General features: G+C 52.2%; 1 protein-coding gene across 1 annotated transcript; it reads right to left on the reverse strand.

The window, feature by feature from the left end:
* Positions 1-13,499: 13,499 nt before the first annotated feature.
* Positions 13,500-17,839, reverse strand: EX895_002999 (uncharacterized protein; the record flags this gene model as incomplete). The annotated part of the gene is made up of 2 exons (XM_029883597.1): positions 13,500-13,545; positions 13,722-17,839. The coding sequence occupies 2 exons, from the start codon at positions 17,837-17,839 to the stop codon at positions 13,500-13,502; spliced, it is 4,164 nt and encodes a 1,387-aa protein (XP_029739888.1).
* Between the last annotated feature and the right edge of the window lie 4,929 nt (positions 17,840-22,768).

Genomic DNA, 22,768 nt, shown 5'->3' on the forward strand with positions numbered 1-22,768 from the left:
TCTGATCGTTTCGAGAATCAAATCAAGCCAAAGATGCATCAGGACGGAGAGGCTATCGTATTGAACTCCATCTGAAAGCATACCCAGTCCCAGCTTCGACCGACCTCAGGGCCTTCACCGTCAACAGTCGCATTCGCAACGCAGCCGAGCAACCACCCCCTTTGAAATCGAATATCAACTTGGTCTGATTGCACTTCTTGCGGCAAATTTGTGAGATACTACTTCCAAGAAAGGGCGAAGGAACGGCTAGTTTCTTGTCGCACTATGTACAGCCCATGAAGGAATTGACTAAGCTCGACATCGAACGCAAGTGCGTCGCCGTGCTGAAAAGCTGGCTATGACCGAGAGAGGTGCGCTCGATCTGCAAGCGTTCCGGCTTCTTGTGCAAACCCCACCATGCTTTCTCGTTCATCGCTCGCAAGGACTCCGAACCTTTGTCTGCAGAGATTAGCAAGGTGGGCATTGCTAAGCCCGGGGCGTCTTGGTATCTTGACTGAAGCTGAATGGCCCGCGACATGCGATCGCCTAGATCAGGTGCTGTTGCAGCCGTCTCTTCCTGCTTAGCATCGGTGACGCTTGCCAGGCCGGGACACAGGCTGTCAAATATCACCAGCGAGTGGAAACGCATGTGTCGCGTCATCTCTGTTGCAATGATGCCGCCCAGAGACCATCCTCCGATGACCAATTGTTCATACTTTTGATCGAGTACAAGCCTGCTGAGCTCCTTGACGTAGTTCCTGGCTATGGACTCGATGGATTCGCTTGTTTCAGCAGGCAATGAACCTAAGCAAGGGTCCATAATGGCGAAAACGTCCATGCTTTCGTGCAGATGGGGACAGAACCTCTGGTAGTCAAAGATAGTACCCGTGTAGTCGTGCACTAACACCAAGGCGGCTTTCTTCAAAGATCCGTCAGTTCCAACACGGAGCGCTGAAATGCATGATGTCGGAGCCCGACTACGCCAAGAGGCTGCCTGACTGCTAACGGTTGTGCGACCATCAACGTCTGAGATGAGCAAGTCGCATTGACCGCCGTGACGCAGAGTAGCAAGAAGCTTCATCGATGAGATCGAATCCCCGCCAAGCCTGGCAAATGGCACGTTGCTGCCTATTGACTCTGGTGCTATGTCCAGCACTTTGCTCCACGCAGCTATCACCTCTTGCTCTAAATCGTCCTGAACGTCAAGATCGCGCTGCAGATCCAAATTGGAATTGTGGCGCATCTGATCCTGGTACTGGATTGCGGCCCCTTGTATTGAATTGCTCTGTAGCCCCTCCGTCAAAGCAGATGTGTCAATCTTACCACTCGAGGTGCGTGGAAGATCAACGATATCTTGGAAAACTATGATCGCCCAGGGTAGCATGTAAGAGCTGAGCCGCTCTTCGAGCGAACTCCATAGATCTGCATCCGGATTAGGTGTGACAGCTAGTGCCACAAGTCTGTCGGTTCTGTTAAGATTGATCAACAGCGCGTGACACATGGAGACCTCTGTGAAGCTTGTCAGAGTGCTTTCGATCTCTCCTAGCTCTATGCGCAAGCCGTGCAGCTTGACTTGCCGGTCTAGGCGACCGAGATGCTCGATCTTGCCGTCAAGATGGATTCTCCCTAGATCTCCAGAACGGAAGAGCATGCCTTTGCTCGAGCAGGTCTTGAATACGTCTTGAACGTACCGCTCTCTTGTGAGCTCAGGCTGACCAATGTATCCCTTGGTGACTTGGCCGCCGCCAATAAGCATCTCTCCTATCGATCCCATGGGGAGAAGCTTCATCGTATTGGGTTCCACGATGTAAATAACAGAGTCACCAGTGGGACGACCAAGGGGTACGAATGGAAGCGTCTCCAGCTCGTGACGTGAAAGCTCGTGCGCCATGGCGTGGACCACAGTCTCAGTTGGCCCGCAAGTATTGACAAGCTGATATTCAGGGCAAAGCGATCTAGCAAGCCTCTTCGGCAACGGCTCACCACCGAGGCAGAGGCGATCGAGGAAAGGCAAATGATGCCCCTGTATCAAATAGGCGACAGTTGGTGTGAGGTCGACAATTGTCGCGCTGCAATCATGAAGGCAGGCTCCTAGTCCGCTGAGCATATCGTTTACGCTGTCCAGGCAGAGGCATGCTCCGGAGCAAAGGGTCGAGAATATGTCTCCAACGGAAACATCGAATGTCCACGATGCGAACGCGTATCGTCGAGAAGAGAACTTGCTCTTTGCACTTCCCGAGCCGGACAAGACAAAATGAACCAGATTAGAATGGCTTACGATCACTCCCTTTGGTTTTCCTGTTGTTCCGGATGTGAAGAGGATGTACGCCGAAGACTCCGGCTGCAACCGCGGTACCATTCCATTGCAGTGAGACTGGGTTGGCCCCCTGAAAGATCTTGGTGTCTTGCTGCGAATCAAGTCGGTTACAGTGACGACCGAGGCTTTTAAATGGTCCGCCGCGGCTCTTGTTGCCTCACCTACAACTACGATCCGAGCACCACTGGCATGAACAGCATGAGAAAGCCACTGTGCTGGATGACGTTTGTCCAGAGCGACGTACGTACAGCCTGCCCGCAGAATGGCAAAGATAATGAGGATTGCGGATGAGTCCTTCGGTAGCAGGAAGGCAACAGCTTCACCTTCGACCACGCCCCATTGCTTCGACAAAACTGTTGCTATCTCTGCAGAGGCCGCGTCCAAGTCTGCATAGGTCCAGCAATCACGACCCTTGTCGGAATACAAAGCCATTTTCTTTGGGAATGCTTTGACTTGTCTGTTGAACAGATCAAGAATGCTGGTAGGCATCCTTGAAACCGGTCCTGGTGCTTTGAGAAGCTTCTGACGTTCTCGCTCGCCAAGGAAGCTTAGTACGCCGATTTGAGGAGAATCAATGCCGGCGGGGCTCCCCACGAGTGTCACGATCGCCTGCTTTAGATGAGTTGCGAGGGTATCTGCAGTCAAGGCTGGGTGAAGCACGTTGTGCGCAACGTTGACCCGGATTTCGAGCTCGTCTTGTCTTGAAAACACCTCCACGAGTACAGGAATATCGTAATGCATGGTACTTTGCAAGCCCTTGCGAATAAGGCTGCCCTCGGAAGAAGCTGTGTAGTCCTCCTGAACAACGAGAAGGACCCCATAGGGCAAAACTCCTTGCAGGTCCCCGTCCAGCTGGTGTAGTATTGTCGAGAGTCGAACATGCTCGTGAGCTCTGCATGCGACCAAGCTCCTGTGGCTTCGTCGTAGCAATGCCTCAACGTTCTCTGTGCGTTGCAGGTTGAAGGTTGAGGGTATGTGAGTGATGCACGGTCCAATCACCTTGTCCGCTCCACGAAGTGTTCCTCTTCCACTCGAAATCGATCCGAACACTACATCTGGGCTTCCTGTATACGTGGAGAGGACCCAAGCAAAGGCCAGATGGATCAGACTGGCCGAGGTTACCCTCTGCGTGCGGCACCACGATTGCAACTCCATCTGACATTGGATTTTGGCGTGCGCTGCTTCGCTTCGCGTTTGTTGGCTAGTCGAGGAGCGGTCATCTTTCAAGCATGGCCATTGAAGCCGTCGAACAGCGCGCAGCCGATCTCTCCAGAAATCTCTGCTCTCCTGCGATGCGTCTTGGTCCCGGATCTGTCTGGAGACCGACGCAAAGTCGAGGCTGGCCTTCTGTGAATCCACACAGCTAGAGCCTCGAACGAGCTCGGATAGCCGCTCAAGGATGATCTGGATCGAGGTTCCGTCGTAAAGACCATGGTGCAAGATGAGAGAGAGATAGCGTGATCCTTGTCGCGATGTCACCAGTGCTGGTGCGAGGGCATGTGTATACTGGACAAATCTGTGCGAGTCCTTCCACGTGCTAGCCCATGTTTCGAGGTCCTCGACCTGGAATCTCTCCAGACTGTTCACCAGTCGGCTTTGTCTTTTCAGCACCATCATCCACAAATGTTGCTCTGCGACAGCAAAGCCTGATCGTAGAATCAAGTGCTCTTGCGTCATTGACTCCCATGCTGCAGCCAATCTGTCGAGATCGATCCAAGAGGCTAGCTCGAAAATGATATGAGCTTGGTAGGGTTGATCCACATGTGTGTCCGATGAGGTTGGGGCACTGAGCGTTGACAGCACCATGGCCTCTTGCATGGAAGTACAAGGAAGCCAGGCTTCTACTTCGCTTTGAAGATCCGCAGACATTCTCGGCGGCGTAATCGAGCCAGGGTGAGCTTGATCCTCATCCTCGGTGACTTCGGTGATCGTGCTGTCGATGCTCTGCGCCAAGGTTCGTACAGTCGGATGCGAGAAGACGTCGGTCACTCTTATCGCAATACCAATGTTCTGTGCAGCTGCAACGAACGCAGCTGACCTAAGAGAGTCAAGACCCAACTCGATGAAGTCGTCGTCGACGCTGATCGAAAGTTCATCAAGCCGAAGAATACGAGCCAGCAGTGATATAAGCTTGCTCTCGACATCGATGCTTGGTGCTTCCCTGGTCCTCTTCTTTTCGTGACGATCGGAGCTGATAAAAGTACAGGCGATCTCTGCCAGTCGAATGCGGTCAATTTTGCCGTTGGTCGTAGCTGGGATCCGTCTGACTTGTGCGTAGACTGTAGGGACCATGTAGTTTGGCAATTTGGCGGATAGACCAAGTCGGAGCGTCCTCGATCGTTCGTCCGGCAGAGCAATGGCGACCTCTGCATGTTCTGTGCTTTTTGAATGCTCCAAATTCCTTGAATCATCCGCGTCAGACGCCAAAATGATGACAAGCTGCTCTTGCCCATGAAGCGAGACCTTGATACACGCGACGGTCCCACAACAATCAGTTGCGAGCAGTTCCGTGACCATCTGCTCGATCTCAGTGACTTCGATTCGGTGTCCTCGCAACTTTACTTGGGAATCTGTTCGACCCTTGAGGGCGATGGATCCGTTTCCAAGCCAATATCCAAGGTCGCCTGTCGCATACATCATCTCTGCAGGTGCGAATGGATCTTTCGAGAATCGTTGCGATGTCAAATCTTCTCTTCCAACGTAGCCTGGACTGACTTGCGGACCCGAGATGAAGAGCTGGCCTGGTATGCCTCGATCGCAAGGACGTCCTGCTTCGTCGAGAATGTAGATTCTGTTGGTGCCGTATGGGTGTCCAATCACGTCGAGCCTTGAGCTGACGGATACCTGTCCACCAACGACGCTTACACCGGTCTCGCTCGGACCGTACATGTTGTACAGATGGCAGTGTTCGGAAGATAGCTGTTTTTGTGTTTTCAGGTCCAGCGGCTCGCCAGCTGAAGCTACGAGCTGGAGCCAGCTTGCCGCATCCTGCGATTTGATCAAAGAGAGTAAGGTTGGAGTTCCACCGATGAGCTGCGATAGACTTTCTGCTGCTATCTGCGTAGCTTGCTCAAGCCAAACCGACTTTGTCACTAGTGTGAGAGTTGCGCCGTGTAAGAGCGGCAGGAAGAAGTCTGCTAGAGATGCATCGAAAGTGAGGTTAAAGACCGCCAACTGTCTCCAAGTGTGGCCCAGCGGGAGCAGCTCGTACATGCCTTGGACGGAATGCAAAAGCATCTTGTTCGTGATACGTACTCCCTTTGGCCTACCCGTTGTTCCACTGGTGAAAATCACACAGAAAAGATCGTTCGAGTCTCTTGCACCATAGTTGAAGATGTTGCTTTCCGTGTGTTGCTGGCTCGGTCGTGTTTGTGATGTCCTCCAATCTTCGACACAGTGAGTTTGGGCCTTCGCTCGCCTGGCTAGAATTTGGGCAGCTTTCAAGGTGTCCTGGGTGCAGATCACCAAACGGCAGCCCAGATCTTCCATCATTTGCTGATTGCGCTCGACCGGCACGCTCGAATCGAACGGACAGAATGCCTGTCCAGATTTGCTGATCGCCAGTATAGTTGCGTAGTACTCAAAGGACTTTTCCATCATGACTGCGACCACTTCCTGACCAATGGCAGGGCGAGAGCGGCTCAAAACCTCGCGATGCAGCCTGTCGGCTATGCAACTAGAAGAGGATTGCAGCTCTGCGAAAGTCATGAAGCTGTCCGGAAGGATTTGCAATGCGATCTTCTTTGGGGTCCTTTGTACTTGCAGAGAAAAGGCTGCAACGAGGCTCGTCGCCTGTGTGAGCTTGCCTGAGCTTTGGTGTTCTGCGAAGTGTGTCGTTGGGGCTATCTCGTCCGAGGGAGGCAGATAAAGCTGGGATGCTAGTCTGTCAAGATCGTCCTCTTCAAAAGCACGCACGAATAGCGTGAGAAGTTTGGAAGCGTGCAATAAGCACAACCGTGTGCTCTCGACCAGGCAGGGGCTTCGAACGCTTGCTTTGAGAGTAGTGCTCAGATCGCTGCTTGGAGTTGCAACGATGCTGCACAGCATCTCAAAAGCCATCACGGTGTTCATCTCCATGAGATCGACCGGTAGAGCCTCAACGTTGTCTGTCCCGGCAGAGGCGAGGCCCTGGTAGACAAAAGTGACATCGAAAAGCCGCAATTTGCTCGATCCGGCCAGGCTTTGGATCTTGCCGAGTCCGACATGGCTATGTCGGCCAATAGCAATCATCTCTGCGTGCACCTTTTGAACCAATGTCCGGATAGTATCGCTGCGGCTGACTTTGATGCCAAGTGGCGCAATCGACGTGCAGGGTCCAGCCACGCGGCTAACGTCGAAATGGCTGATGGAATCTCGTCCCGAGCTGATGATCCCAATCATGACGAAATCACTTCCTTGGTACAAGTGGTAAGTCAGTGCTAGTGCTGCTAAGATCAAGGCTGGTCGGGAGACTTCCAAAGCACGACACATGGCGCGCGGGTCACAGGACCAGTCTACTTCCACTACTTTGAGAGCATCTAGTTCAGAGTTAACGCCAGTAAGCTCGCTTTGAGCAAGCCGGCGAAGCTCGGAAGGTGGCCAGTCGAGCGTGGTGCAGTCTCGAAGTCTTTCGCGCCAGAAAGCATCAGAGCTGTCGTGGTTCGATCGAATGGCTTCTACGAAGTCTGCGTAGGAAGGTCTCTCCGAAAGACTATGCTCTGGACGATGATAGAGCGAGGCAAGGTCTTGTGAAAAGACATTTAACGTGGTCCCGTCGAAGATGGCGTGGTGCATTTGGATAATAAGCGTAGTGTTTGCTGTGGCAGTGTTGCGAACGAAGTGGGCCTGACAAAGCGGAACTCCCTCTTTGAATTGCAGGGGCTGCACCAGGCTTTCGCTACTGACAGTTGTAATGGTTTCGACAAGCTTTGACTGGATGGAATCCTTGCTGAAGACTACTTGCCGAATGCCAGCTTCGGTAGAGGTGAAGACGGTGCGAAGAATGTCGTGGAAGTGTATCAGCTTTTTCCAGGCTTCTGCGAAGCGACGGAGATCAACCCAGGGAGCCAGTGTCCCTCTCATGTTCGAGATATAGAGTCCTTCGCTGCTTTCATGCAGACCAATGCTGACAAGACCCTCTTGCATGGGCGCGCATGGCAGAACCTGGTCAATGTCATCGGGATTACAATCAGAGATTCGTCGCACGATCTCATGCGTAAGCGCCTCCGAGGCTTGTGGTCTTGCCTGTGTTGTCGTAGTCGTTGAATGATCGTCTCTCAACTTGACAGTGTCGTTGGGGCCATTCGTCGGCTCATTGAAGCTTTCAATGCTCGCATTGAGAATCGCCTTGAGTGTTGGGAGGCTGATGATGCAGCTGGCAGCGATCCTGATGCTTGCGGAGCGCAAAAAGGCCGATAGTCTGAGAGCTAGGATGGAATCACCGCCGAGCGACAAGAAACTTTCTTCAAGGCCCAACGAAGCTTCGACCTTGAGGATCTCTCGAATGCCTTTCCTCAGCACTCCTTCCAGCCTATGCTCAGGCCCGTCGCTTCTGTCCATTTTGGTTTCTCGAGCTGCCGAGTTACTTTGAATAAGCCAATCACGATCTGCACCAGCTTCATGCAGGTGTTCGAACAGACCCAGCAGGATTGTCCGATCGACCTTACCGTTTGCGTTGAGCGGAATCCTTTCCAGCTCAATGAAGCATGTTGGGATCATGTAGCTTGGTAATCGCTTCTGCAGCTCTTTCTTCAGCCTATCAACATAGCTGGCGAAGTTGTTGCTCGGGAGGGCTAGAAGCGAAGCGTCCCGGAGCTCCGCTCCCCACCACTTCGGTGGCGCCGATGCGAATGATGGAGCCGCGCGCAGGCCATCGAGGATCTTGAACGCAACAAAGGCCACGAGGTAATCTTGTCCGGATGACGGTGTGGCTTTGAGGCACGCAACGCTGATAGAAGTTTCAGCAGAGCTTGAGCGGATCTGCACCTCTACCTCTTGAAGCTCGATTCGGTGCCCGCGGATTTTGACCTGATCGTCAGTCCTACCAAATAGCAGAATGTCGCCATTAGGGAGCCAGCTTGCTACATCGCCGGTTCGGAATGCCCTCTGTTCGGAATCGCCAAAGTCTTGCACAAATCTATCACAATGGGCAGATAAAGTGCCAAAGTACCCTTTTGCGAGTTGTGGTCCTGAAAGGATTACTTGACCCGGCTCTCCAAGGCCACAGATTCGATTTCCGCACATGATGTGTGCCGAGTAGGCTCCAATAGGCCGTCCGATGTTACGAAGGTTCGACCAGGGCTGCACCTGATGGCTGGTTGCATAGACTGTGGTCTCTGTAGGACCGTACGCATTGATCAAGACGATCTGGTTCTGCTGGCAAAAGGCATCTCGAACCGCTCGAGTCAGGGGCTCCCCCGTACTCAAAACGGTTTGCAGATAGGAGCAGTTTCCTGGGTCAATGTTTGCGAGCAAGGACGGCGTTCCTTGAATGAGCGTGGCGCTTACGTCCGCAAACACTGTGTCGAGGGAATCAACAACGAATGTCCGTGGTGCAACGCAGACGGTACCTCCGGTGAGCAGTGGCATCCAAATGTCCCAGACGATCATGTCGAAAGTACAACTCCCCATGGGAACAGTACGCAAGCCTTTGCCCTTGACTCTATTGAAGCCATTGCTTGCAACGATGGAATGAAGCACGGCTTTATGCTCCGTCACGATTCCTTTTGGCTTCCCTGTCGTACCACTAGTGAACATGACGTAGGCAACGCCTTGGTAGTCTGACGAAGGCTTCTCGCCGGGATCACGGCTGACACTATGTTGCGTGACGACGTTGGCATCACAATCCAACACTGTGAGATCGATGCTGTCGTCGACCAGTTCTTCGCAGAGAGTCTGTTGGCGGATTCCACAGAACAAAAGTCCTGGACGGCACTCTTCTAGCACTGCTCGAGACCTTCCGCGCGGAAGGTCTGGATCGACGGGGACGTATGCGTTCCCAGAGAGCAAGATGCCTAGCACGACAGCGATCATGACGGGCGAAGTGTCTATGCAGACGGCAATTAAGCGACCCGTTTCCAATGTCAACATATTCTTGACTTTGACTGCCTTTGCACTGAGCTCGGCATATGGAATGAATTGGGTCCCTTTGTACTGCAGGGCAATCTTGCGAGGGCACGTTGCTGCCTGCGACATGAAAGCCAATGCTACGTTGTCGAATTGCATCAAAGGATGGAATTGGCATTGAGCTTCAGTGTCGCTTCGAGACCAAATGGAAGTCAACAAGGCCTCGGACGGAGAAAGAGTCGAAAGTTCGCGCACGCGCGAGCCCGGCGAGAGGTCTGCCAATGCATCGAGGGCAACCACGATCTTATCGGCGAAACAGTCCAATTCTGAATCTGTCTTTGTGCCGTCCAGCAAATAAGCGCATTCGATGAATAGGCTCCCGTCCTGGACGAAGGCTTCAACTGTCAAACGGTTGTCCAACAACATTGGCTGATCTTGAGGCTGCTCTTCAAGCTGGCAAGCTCTGCTAGCTTGGCGAATTTGCTCCTTCGAGTCTTCAAAGTCATGAAAGACAAAAAGAAGCTCAGAGAGTCCGACTTTGACCATGGAGCTGGTGATCTTTCGTAAATCTTCAAGGCTCGGTACTTCGTGCTCCAGAGTTTCTTGATGATCAATTTGCGCCTGCTCGAAGAGGCTCTGCAGAATATCGGCCTCGTGCACTGTTACTCGAAAAGGGATGTTGCGGATGGAAGGACCATCTATAATCGTGTTTGCTGATATCCTGTCCACGTGATTCGAGCGGCCAGATGCGACGACCCCAATTACCACACTTTCGTGTCCAGCATTCCTTGCGACGATGATGGAGATAACAACTTGAAGGATGGTGGCAATTGTGACGCTATTCTTCGCACACATTGTCTGGAAGTCTCCTTTCCAGCAAACATTCTTGCGCCGAATTGCAAGCCGTTTCGTCCCAGAAAGGGCCCGAGGAGGCCAGGTTTGGTCTCCCAGGTCTGAGAGCAAGGAGCTCCAGAATTGAGATGAACTTGCCTCCGATTGACCTTGAGCTTTCTTCTTACACCAAACGAATTGTGAGAAAGGTAGAACAGGTCGAGTGAAAGTGACACCGGATAGGAGTTCGCCTAAATCGTGAAGAATTCCTCGAAGCATAGCTCCATCATACAGTGCATGATGTATACGAAGAAGCATCAGCATCTCTTGAGGACGGTCCGGGTGTCTACAGTAGCTAGGTAGTAGCCAATGCTGACATTCTCCAAGAAGCACTGTCCGGAACGCATCCTGTGGTTGTCGTCCCTTCATCCTGTTTAACTGCTTGGAAGTCGGTCTGAGGACAACATGAAGAAGGCTGTCTTCATGTGCTTTAAAGACGGTTCGTAGCATCGGATGTCGTTCTTGCATGATGCCCCAGAAGCGTTCCAGACTCTCTGGGGTAACCTCGCCGACCCGGATACGCAAGTTTGCAAAGAAGGCTTGCTGCTCAGGATGGACCAAGGTTGAGGCGATGAGTCCTTCCTGGAACGTACTGCAAGGGAATACGTCCTCGATATCGTCGCGATCGACCACATCGCTTCGTGCAAATATGTCCTCCGGCTTTGTTTGAATCATCGAAAAAGGTATATAATCAGGTACCGAAGCTGCCAATGCATCGCCTGCCTGTGTCTGAGGTTCTTGAAGAGCTGCAGCGAGCTTCCTTACAGTCGGCTGCCTGAAGAGTGTCGCCACACTCACGCGCAGACCACCGACGATAAGACTCCTGGCCACCTTCATGGCGGTGAGGGAATCTGCTCCGAGGGAGACAAAGTGCTTGTCAATGTCCAGGAGCTGTGGATCGATACCGAGATGCTCGGACCAGACCGTTGCGATACGTTCTTCGAGATGATTCCGCGGGGGATTGACTGCTGGTTTCTTGTGCGCCAGTAAGGGATGCGTTGCTAGGGCCTTACGATGAAACTCTGTCAGCTGGTTTCTGTCAATCTTGGAGTTCTGGGTCATAGGTATCGAGTCTACCGTGAGGACCATTGACGGCACCATGTAGGCTGGCAGCACATTTACAATCGAGTCTCGCACCGCTTCGCAAAACTCGTGCTGTCGCGTTGAAGCATCGTTGTCGTTCCGTACGACGAAAGCAACGATAGATTCTCGATTGTCGAAGGTGGTTTTGATGCACGCAGCCTGTCGAATAGTGCCAGGGAAGACGGTCAAGATTGTCGATTCGATGTCACCCAGCTCCACGCGATACCCCTTGATCTTGACCTGACTGTCGATCCTACCAAGGAGGTGCAGCCTTCCATGCCCATCCCAGTATCCGAAATCCCCAGAAAGGAACAAGCGAGTGGGCAAGACGTGCGACTCTAGCTCGCAGTCCTCTATGAAACTCTTGGATGTGAGCTCTGACATGTTCAGGTATCCTCGAGAGATTTGAGGCCCAGCGATAGCGAGTTCACCTGGCTCGTAGAGAGAGCACAAATTGAGTTGCGATCTGCTATCTTGAGTGCTTGACTTGACAACATAGATCGCACTGCTTCCGACGGGTTTTCCAATGACGTTCGCTGGATCTTGCTGATGAAGACGACCTGAAGAGACACTCACAGTCGCTTCAGACGGTCCGTACGTGCTCAGGAGGTAGAAGTCGTCGCTGAATTTTTGTTGGATACTGCGTACCAGCGGCTCACCTCCTGGCAGGATGTACTGCAAGAAGGGCACTGCCGCAGGTTCGATCAGATTGAGAACCGTAGATGTCGTTTCCAGGAAGGTGCATGAGAGCTGAGTTGCCATACCACCGAGGTCTTCGAGCCAGCTGAGCTTTGAAAGTGTGCAAAGGGTTCCACCGGTACAAAGCGTACCGAAGAGATCCCAGACACTCATGTCGAAAGATGGACCCGAGAAGCAGAGTGTCCGCAAAGAAGAACCTTGAGGCATGACAGACATGCAAGCCAGTATCGAATAATCAAGATTGCGGTTCTCAACGCAGATCCCCTTTGGCTTACCGCTCGTACCGCTTGTGAAAACAACATACGCAAGATCACTGCCATTTCTGACCGCCACCATTGCTGCAGGATGTTCTTCAAGGGTGGCATTGGCACTAGTCCCCATTTCCTCGATCGTCAACAGCACGACAGCGAAGGCGCTGTTCGACAGCAGTGATCTCGCTTGATCACGCCGTTGCTCGCTGGTAAGCAGAAGAGTTGGTGCTGATGTTGCGATGATGTCACGAGCCCGAGTATGGTTGGAGTCTTCATCCACTGCAATGTAGGCTGCACCTGCCTTTTGTGCAGCTAGGATCGCCGCAACGAGACCCGGTCCGCGTTCCAACACCAAAGCAATCAGTCTTGGGCGGGTCCGATCGTTGCAGAGACGGAGTTGACGTTGGAAATCCAAGGCTAGGCGATCCGACCAGCTGTCCAAAACAGCGTAAGTTACAAAGCTCGAACAGCCATGTTGAACAGCTATCTTCTTTGGAGTCCGTTCAACCTGCCGTTTGAAGGTCTGCAATACATCCTCTGCTTCATTTAAGGTAGAACGGATGCCGGCATCATTGCTGTATGCAAGGAGGCGTGCATGCTCCTCATGATCAAGCATTCGAAGATCGAACAAGGTTCGAGAACTCGTGTCTGTCGCTGTCGGCTTCAGCGATTCAAGGATCGTCGCGATGTGCTTTAGGAACCAATGAACCCGACTTGCTTCGACGGTGCATGTGTGGAAGAAGCACGACAGTTCTAGTCCTTCTGACGTAGGAGAGACTATCAGATTGATGGGCGTGTCCATTGTCATCCGAACCTTGCCTCCAAAGATACGGAACATATTGGTGTCCTTGCCGACCGCCTCAACCCGATCAACGTGCGCCTGGTATGTCAAGATCACGTTCGTCAGGGGTCCTCGGCGCCTAATTCCCATTAGTTCTTTGATCTTGTGCATTCCCAAGTGCTCGTGTTTCAGACTGTGTTGTAAGTCCTTCATCAACGCGGCAAGCGATTGGTTCACCGGTTGGTCTTCCTTCACTTTGACTCTGACCGGGATAGTGGCAATGCAGGGACCTGCGACCTTGTCTAAGCCTTCCATCTCCAAGCCAGAGCGGCCAGATGATACCATTGAGAACAAAACGTCGTCCTCTGCGGTGTATCTTTGTAGAACCAAAGCCAAGGCCAGCTGGACCAGCGCGATAGGGAGGACGGAATAGTGACTCGCCAGGCTATGTATGTCATCTGCCCAGATGTGAACGACTCGTTCTGTATTCTGCACTGTCCCTGAGAGGAGGGCGTGATTGTGATTGTCCAGATTCTCGGCGAGAGGGGGCCATTGGCAAGGGCTGCATCCTTGAAGGTGTTCAGACCAGAAAGCAATCTGATGCTCATGATGCTGACCTTGAAGCCACCGTATGAAGAGTGCGTAGCTGTAGCGAAGCGGTCCACTTGAGGTTGACCGTTCGTAACGCAGAACACTGTAGAACTGGCTCAAGAGGATGTCGAGCATTTCCCCATCGTACACTGCGTGGTGGAATTTGACCACGAGTCGGGAGTTCTCAGTTGAAGAATAGTATCGCGCTGTGATAGGGACAGCTCCCATCTCGAGCCCTGGTGCCGGTACCGTATCGAAGTTTGTAGAATCGGGACTTGAAGCACCAGTATCTTTTGTGTCGATCTCATGCAGATAAGCCGCCTTGCCTCTGGTCGATCCCGATCTATACACTACCTGAAGCAATCCTTCCTTTCCGAAGAAGAAGCATGTACGCAGCACATCGTTCCACCGGACGAGTTGATCCCATGCACGCTGCACCTCCGAAAAAGCTAGAGACTTTGGAAGTTCTGTGTCGATCGTGGCAAAGTAGGCCTGGGCGTCCTTGTCGCCAGTGAGACTGAGGCCAACTAAAGCATCTTGCATCGGCGAGCAAGGGAGGATATCCACTACGTCCTCCGGCTCAGCGTTGAGTCCTGCAATCGCATCTGCCGTGGTGGTGATCGCATCTTGAAGCAGACTGAACGGTTCATAGGCCTTCTGAGCTTCTCTCTCGTCGATTGATCGTGATGGAAGGAACAGTTTTGCCTGGGCTGAGAGAATGAGGTTGTCGAAGAGCGTCGCAAAGTCAATCTTGCAGCCATGTGCTCGCCAGAGACCTGCAAGGCGGATCAGGAGGACCGAGTCGCCACCCACGAGGAGGAAGTGGTCGCTCGACGAGAAAGAGCTCGGCTCCCTCCCAAGCAGCTGACCCCAGAGAGTAGCAACCTGGATCTCGGTCTCGTTGAGGCTTGGCTTCAAATCATTCCTCTGTTGTGCAGAACCGTCATCGATGAATGTGAACTTGCTTCCCGAAGCGAGCCATTCCGTGTATGTAGACATCAGCGCTTTCCTGTCCACCTTGAGATTGGCGGTCAACGGAAAAGCCTTCATCGGAAGAATAACTGAAGGGATCATATACGAAGGTAGCCTTTGCTTCAACGCAGATGAGAGACTTGCTGTAAGTGCAGAAGCGTCCTCTGTAAGGGTACCGGTCAGCGTCAGCCCAGCGCTGAAGGTACAATCTGTCTGACTGTTAGCTCCATGGGATAGAGCTAAAAACACGACAAGACGTTCGCGGCTTTCATCGTCGAACACCTTCGCGCAGATTGCATCATCTCCAAGAGGATGAGCAGCTTTGACGACCGCCTCCTCAACCTCGAAGGGGTCAATGCGGAAGCCTCGGATCTTGATTTGGAAGTCGGAACGACCCAGGTATTCAAGGCGGCCATCTGAATGCCATCTTGCCTTGTCCCCTGTCAAAAACAATCTTTGACTTGTCGGCGCATCGACGTCAAAAGGGCTCGGAATGAAAGACACCAAGGTGGCAGGTTGGTTGCCAAGATAGCCGAGCCCTACTTGGGGTCCACCGATCGCCAGTTCACCGATTCTTCCGAGCGGCACCAACGCAGGAGGTCGGCCACTGCAGCGGTCGATGACGTACGCACGGTTGCAGCCTATCGGTCTGCCTATGAGACTCGGAAGGTCATTTCTTCCAATACAGCCGGACGTGACGCTGACGGTGCATTCAGAAGGGCCATAGGTGTTGAGGATCTGGAATCCGGTTGAAAAGCGTTCGCAAATTTGCTTCTTCAGCGGTTCGCCTCCCGGACAAAGTGTCAGCAGGAACGGCACTTGGTCTGGCACAAGCAGATCCAAGACTGTGGAGGTAGTCTCGATGAAAGTAGCAGCAAGCCTAGCTGTCACGCCACTCAGGTCAGTGAGAAGATCGTTGCGCGGGGCAATGCAAAGAGTGCCGCCAATCAAGAGCGTTCCGAAGAAATCCCATACGCTCATGTCAAAAGTCGGGCCTGAAAAGGCCAGTGTGCGTAAGGAAGACGGATCCTTGTGAAGAATCGAGCGACTCGATTCGATGGAGTGGTAAAGATTGCCGTGCTGGACCACAATCGGCTTTGGAGAGCTTGTTGTGCCGCTGGTGAAGACAATGTATGCCGTGTCATCTTCTTTGATTGCGATTGCCTTCGAAAGGTCAGCTTCGCAGCCTGTGTCCTCTGTATCGCATTCACGGATGGCTCTGTCTGCGTTGAACAGTGAGCTATTGACGTTGTTATCGGAAATACCGTTTACGTGCTCTGCCAAGATTGAGCCCACTCGAGGATGAGTGCTTTCAGTCACGATCAACAGAGACGCTTGGACGTGCGACAAGAGCTGACGCGTTCTGGATGGCGGATGATCGGGCTCGAACGCTACGTATCCATAACCCGCTTTGAGCACGGCAAAAATGACGATATAGAGCGCGATGCTTTTAGGCATGAAGATGGCCACTGGCCGCTTACTGGGATTGGAAGAAGAGATGCGGGCAGCCAGCTTCACAGCGAGCTGACCGGACAGGTAATCGAGCCTATCATACGTGATGGCGTCGCCGTCCAAGGACATGATAGCGATCTTCTTCGGGATCTGCCGGGCTATTGCCGAAAAGGAGACATGAACCGGCTCGAAGGCTTTGATTGTACTTGTAGCCGTAAGCGGCTTGCACAGCGTCGTGCGCAGATACAGAAGCTCTTCTTCGCCCACGCACGGAAGATCTTTCACTGTCAATCCTCTTAAGTCACTGCTGCAAATCGAAGTCAGAACAGCCGAGATCCGTTGCAAGAAGAACGTCGCCAATCTAGGAGCAACCTCCTCGTCGTGTGAGCAGAGCGCCATGAGCAAGGCTTCGCCGCGTGGGTGCACGATGAGATTGATCGGGAACTCTACTTCCATTTGAGTGGTCGCGTCAAAGAGGCTGAATTCCTGGGCTGATAAAGCGGAGGGCTCGTCTTGAAAGGTCAACAAGACGGTAGACAAGGCTGTTGCAGGCTGCAGATTTGCTGTACCGCAGATCTTGGCGTAGCCGACATGCTCGTGGGCAAGGGCTGCTGCACCATCAGCGTCAATTTGAGCGAGAAGTTCCGTGACAGTCTGATCTGGAGCGATGACAGCTCGAACTGGCACAGTAGTGACACACGGTCCCAATACATCCTGAAGGTCTGCGTGCCCAGCCATGCCGGAGCGGCCGGAAGAGACGAGACTGTAGATGATGTCGTTTGCACCCGAAGATGCATGGAGGACTATGGTTAATGCTGTTTTGAAGAGAGTCGCTGTTGTCACGCAATGCTCCTGCGCTTTAGAGCGCAGAGCACCTTCGAAGACCATCTGAGTCTCCCTGCAGGAGCTTTGCCGTTCGACTTGCCAGGCTACGCCAGCCTTTCCTACCATCTCTGTAGGCCAGGTGAATGCCTGACATTCGAACAGATACCGTTTCCAGTACGCAATCGATTCTTCATTGTCCTGGAGCTTGAGAAGACGATGAACGAACAAGGAATAGGGCTGGCCTTGCAGCTCCGCTCCGGGGGTGCGACAGAGCTGAATCAGTCGCTCGGAAAGAAGTCGGAGCAGCTCGCCGTCATATACAGAGTGATGTATAGTCAGGTGAAAGTCTGTCTTATCGCTAGCAATGTCGAGTTCGGCCGCAACAGGACACTGACCGAGTTTGAACTGCATGTGAAGGCAGCTGTCATGACTGCGCCTTGCAGTGAGATTGACGAGCTGTTGAACTTGAGCTGACGTGGTTTTCAGAACAAGCTGAAGCAGCTGGTCGCCCTGCAACACGAAAGCTGTTCGCAGAATTGGAGTTGCCGAGACAAGCTGCTTCCAAGCTTCCTTGAATCGCTCTTCTGAGATCCAGTATGGGATTGGGACTCCCATACGCGCCATATAGCGGCCGCCATGTCGGGTGTTCCTCAGGCTGATGCTGATGAGCGACTCTTGAGTTCGAGTAGCTGGCATTGCGTCTTCGACTTCGTGGACTGAAATATCAACTTCACTGAGGCCATCCTGGGCAAAGTCTGCCCAGCCTTTGACAAGGCTAAAAGGAGCCAGAAGCTCCTCTGCGCCGTCGAGACCCGTTAGATCGGTGCTCAAAGGCGTAGTGACTCGCATCAACACGCGAGCTTGCGCTCGAATGGTTGGATGCGCAAAGATGTCGGCAACTGACAGGCTGTACCCAGATTGGCGCGCAGCTGCGCTGAGCTTTATCACACGCATCGAGTTGCCTCCTGCTGCGAAGAAGTGCTGATCGAGTGAAATTCGGCAAGCTGGAAGATCGTAAGGTAGGATAGACTCCCAGAGAGCTGCAACGGCTTCCTCCAATGGGGAAGATTGATTTCGTATGGAAGTTTCGTTAGCACTGCGGCGGAAATGCCTCTCCAAGTTCTTTGCGACGATATCCAAGTAGATGGAAGTAATTTTGCGCTCGTCAAGCTTGTCGTTTGCGGTAGAGGGAATCACCCCGAGTGGGAAAACGAAAGAAGGTACAGCGTACCAAGGCAGCTGCAACTCGCATCGTTCAAAGATTGCATTCGCGGCATTTCGATAACCCTCCTGCAAACACTGTGGAAGATCGTCCTTGACCATCGAGTTAATGTCGGGGAAAGGAGAAATAAACAGTGCGAGTGTTTCGACTCTGTCTATTTCGATCTTGATGCATGCTGCGTCCTTGACTTCATCGGTGGCTGCTAGAGCAACGGCTGTGACAGAGGCAAGCTCAACTCTGCCCCCACGAATCTTGACTTGACGGTCTTTGCGACCTTCGAGAAGCACAAGGCCTTCCGGACTCCATCTACCCATATCTCCGGATAGAAACATTCTCTCGCCCTTCGCAAATGGATTGGCGATGAACTTCGACGCCGAGAGGTCGGGTAGATGAAGATAACCCTGCGCAACTTGAGGTCCGGCCAACGCAATCTCTCCAATTTCGTTGACGCCGCAAAGCTCCAAAGATGAGCTGAAATCGTCTGTCACTGCCGTTGAATCTCGAAGAATATATACCTTGTTGGATCCTAAGGGCTGACCTATGGTCTTGCGGCTTGAAGATGGTTCGATTTTCGCAGACACAGCGCTGACGGTGATTTCTGAAGGACCGTACGTATTGTAAAGGTCGAAGCCCTGAGCAAATTTCATCTGCACCGAAAAACTCATAGGCTCGCCGCCCGGAAGAATGACGTGAAGGAAGGGCACTCTTGCTGGGTTGATCAAGTTCAAAACCGTCGAAGTCGACTGCAAGAATGTGGCGGCAAAAGTGTCGCACATTGTTGTCAGGTCTTGAAGCAACTGAGGCTTTCTTGCCACGCAGATCGTACCTCCGCTTGTGAGAGTTCCGAACAGATCCCATACGCTCATATCGAAGGCAGGAGCGGAAAAGGCAAGGGTGCGTAAAGAGTGGTAGGCATTCATCATCGACCTGCATCCCCGGATAGAATGGAACAAATTACCGTGGTCGACACGAATTCCTTTAGGGGCGCCAGTTGTTCCACTCGTAAAGAGGATGTATGCTAGATCGGAGGCCTCTGTCGAATGAAACACGCCGGCACCAATGGTGAAGATGGACTCGTTTGCTACGGGAAGTTGGAGCAATTGATCGACCAGGATAATTCTAGCTCCGCTTGCATTGAGGAGACCTTGCAGCGAATCACTTTGCTTGGCCGTTGTGAGGATGACACGAGGGCTGATCTGATCCAAGATCAGTTGATTCCTTGCCGCTGGACTTTCAAGATCAAGTGGCACGTAAGCACTTCCTAGCATCAGTACTGCTAAGATGGACACGTACAAAGGAATGCCTTGGTCAAGTGCCAGCGGAATCGGTGATGCCCTCTCCGTGGAAGAGAGCTCGGCAGCACAAAGGGAGGCCAGGTGTTGCGCCTGTCTATAGAGCATGCCATACGGCATGCAACGTCCTTCCGCGGTCTGCAATGCAATCTTCTTGGGATGAAGCTGTGCGCGTCGAGCTATCTGCATTTGAACGCTCTCGAAACCACCCACTGAGGCGGGAGTGTCCAACGAGATGGTTCTCGAGACTTTCTGGCAAGGCCAATGGTCACGGACGAGGATTTGTTCGTCACTATCGAGAGAGTCAATGTTGTGAAGAGCCTCGTTGCAATCCGATCGGATGATTGTCTTGAGGATCGTAGCTGTATGTCGCAAAAGCCATCGCAGACTTGAATTGTCGGTATTGTCCCGCTTTCCTTGCTGGCATGATATCTCCAATCCGTATCTGGTGGGTACAACACTGATTTGTGCAGCGCCTTGAGAAGCTTCCTTTTTCTGAAGCCCCTGCTCGTCTTCATGATCTTGGGGATCCAGCTCTGCGGGAATAGCAAGTACTACCCAACCGCTTGCGCCGCTGAACGGTTCGTTTCCATCCAGCTCATTGAACGGCTGCTCAGTCGATTCACCGATCCTGGATAGCGCTTGACCGATCGTCAAGGTCTCCTCGAGCTGAACGCTAAACTTCAGCAGCTGCGTCGTTCGATCGCCTCCTGCACGAACAGTCGAAGCAACTGAGGCGCCGATGGGTTTGAGTACGCAGAAAGCTGCGTCTGAATCTCCCGACACTCTGCACATGGCCATGGCCAGAGCCAGCTTGACGAAGCTGCAAATCTCACCCCGGTGTTCTGTTGAGATGAACGGAAGGATAAACTCCCAAGGAACGCAACATTGCTCTGACTGGCCCAGATCCACCTCAACGTGATGGGGTTTGGTTGAGGTAAGATTTGCCGAAGCGTTCGAGAGCTGAGCAGGATAGGTCATGACGAATGGCGTTGTCGCGATGCTGCGAGCGGACAGATATGAGAAAAGGCGTGTTTTCGGTCGAGGCGGCGATCAATCTGTTCTGATGTGAATACAGTTTAGATACTGCAGATGAGTGCGGCAGCGATCGAGCTTGTTGAAGGCAGTGTGACCTGGAATGAACCATCAAAAAGGCATTTACACTCCTTTCGCAAATACTGTACGGGTACTGCTCAAGCAGACCTCATGTCAGCGTTGATACTTCCTTATCGGGTTCATTGTGGCACAAGAGCGTGCGTTACCACGGTAGGGTGATGTCTTTGTGGCTCTAGACTACGAATTGCACTAGACGCACTACAGTGTCGCACACCTGAACCAATTGCGAACTTGAAAGTGGCACCTACTTTACACGCCTCAAGAGCTTGCTTGACAAGTGTACAATAGTGTTTTTCTCGCGTTGGTCGAAGTATAGAAACCCGAAAATATATGGTGGTTATCGAAGGTTTTAGTGGCCTCACAGTATAAGTAGACGGTCAGATTCGGCTTTTCAGCCTGTATATCGGCGCTGTTTGAGGTCTAAGATTCACTAAGTTTAGAAAGTCGGTGATTGCGCTACTTGAAAGGAAGCGGTCTCGCAAAATCGCGGGGACGAACACAGTTGCTGTATGCACCGGTCAATTCGACACAGATATGACTTTCGTCGATATTCCAGAAGCCCGTTGTAGCACTCGATGTTCAAATATTTGAAAGTATTACAGACAAAGCCAAAGCCTGTTGCCATGAGAGCGTTTGAATGAGAGAACACAACGGATGAAGGCTACAGATTTTGGCTTCGTCTATAATGGAGAAAGGCCCAGTACCCTTTTTTGGCTCGACTCAAGTCTTAATGGCTGTTCAGAAGACGCACGATTGATCAAAGGTGCCGATTTTAGAGTGTCCTCGACTAAAACTCCGTTGAGACGCCCTTTCGTCAACCACAACCTTCTAGTTGGTGAATCGTGTGTCAGCTGCCTGTATGCTGAGATGGGAGGACTAGGTATGGCTTAAAAGGCAGGTTCGAAAAGTAACGACCCATTCCGCAGACAGCCACCTCAGCCGCTGCCTGTATCCGCTTAATGCACCCTCGCAGTGCTGAATTCCATGTCTCGCATCAGGTGCCAGGGCATCTGAACCATGTCTAGCGGACCGAAGGAACGGGCGTGAGGCCGAGGTTTCACGCTGACCCGCAAACAGAACGAGTTTCCAGACATCATACCTGTAAGACTAGTAGAATTTGGTGTGGAGCAAGTGACTGGCGTGCTGCTTGTGCTCTAATATCGGACCGTCTTGTGTCCCCTTCGAGCAGACTGTCGTCCCGGTTGAAGTGCAATTAACAGACATGTAAAATGATGTGAAGTACCTAAACTCCGTACATTAAACACTAGGCTTGTCAATACTGTACCATTTGAGTACTTCGTCATTATTTAATAGAGTTTAATGGTTAGCATTTTGCATATTATTAATATTGGTCGTTTTTAGAACAGACCACCTGCTAATCACTATTATTAATAATATTAAATAGTTGGTTTCGCCGTCTCAAATTTGTAGTGGACCGTCTCTCTGCTGAGAAATTATCAAGAAATTCCAAATGAATACAATGTGTCTCCACATTTGTAGCAGACCGTCTTCCATTAATTTCAATAAGATTCAAATGGACCGTCTTCATTTTGTAGTCGACGCGTCAACCCCATCCCACTCTCCCCATCAAACCCTAACCCTAGCCCTAGGCCCGGGGCCGTCACTGGTGGACACGGTCGCGGCCGTCCTGCCAAAACTGCAAAATCTCACATTGGAAAAAAGGCACGGCCGCTTGCCAGAAGACTGCTGTAGTGCGGTTACGTTTTGAAATTTTGGACGGCCGCGACACGTGAATTTCTCGCAAATTCAGACACTGTTGAAGTGCCTCACGGCCCAATCCTACTTTTTGGCAGGGGACGGCCAGCTGTCACTTCGAAGCGGCCGTCACTCTGCAAACACTGGCAAAGTGCCTTACGGCCGCACCCATGTTTTTTTGGCTGGAGACGGCCGGCCGTCACTTCGAAGCGGCCGTCACTCTGCAAACACTGGCAAAGTGCCTTACGGCCACAGCACCTTATTTGGCAGCCCTCCAGTTCACTGGCAGCCACGGTCAGACCGGCCGTCATTTCTGTTCGATTTTGGCGAGCCAGCATACCTGGAGCTTCCAGAAATTGGTGTAGCTGTGCAAGTCGACCCTCGCGACCTTGTTGTGCTCAATTCTCGGCGCTATCTGCACCAGACAGCAAGTGTTGTACCAGGGTGAACTGGCTCCGGGCGTTGGGCTTTTAGCGGAATGTTCTGTCAGCACATCTATGATTGCAAACCGGTCAGCAAGGTAAGTGCCAAACAAAT

The sequence above is a fragment of the Sporisorium graminicola genome, chromosome SGRAM_19, assembly GCF_005498985.1.
Source record: "Sporisorium graminicola strain CBS 10092 chromosome SGRAM_19, whole genome shotgun sequence".
Lineage (NCBI taxonomy): Eukaryota > Fungi > Basidiomycota > Ustilaginomycetes > Ustilaginales > Ustilaginaceae > Sporisorium > Sporisorium graminicola.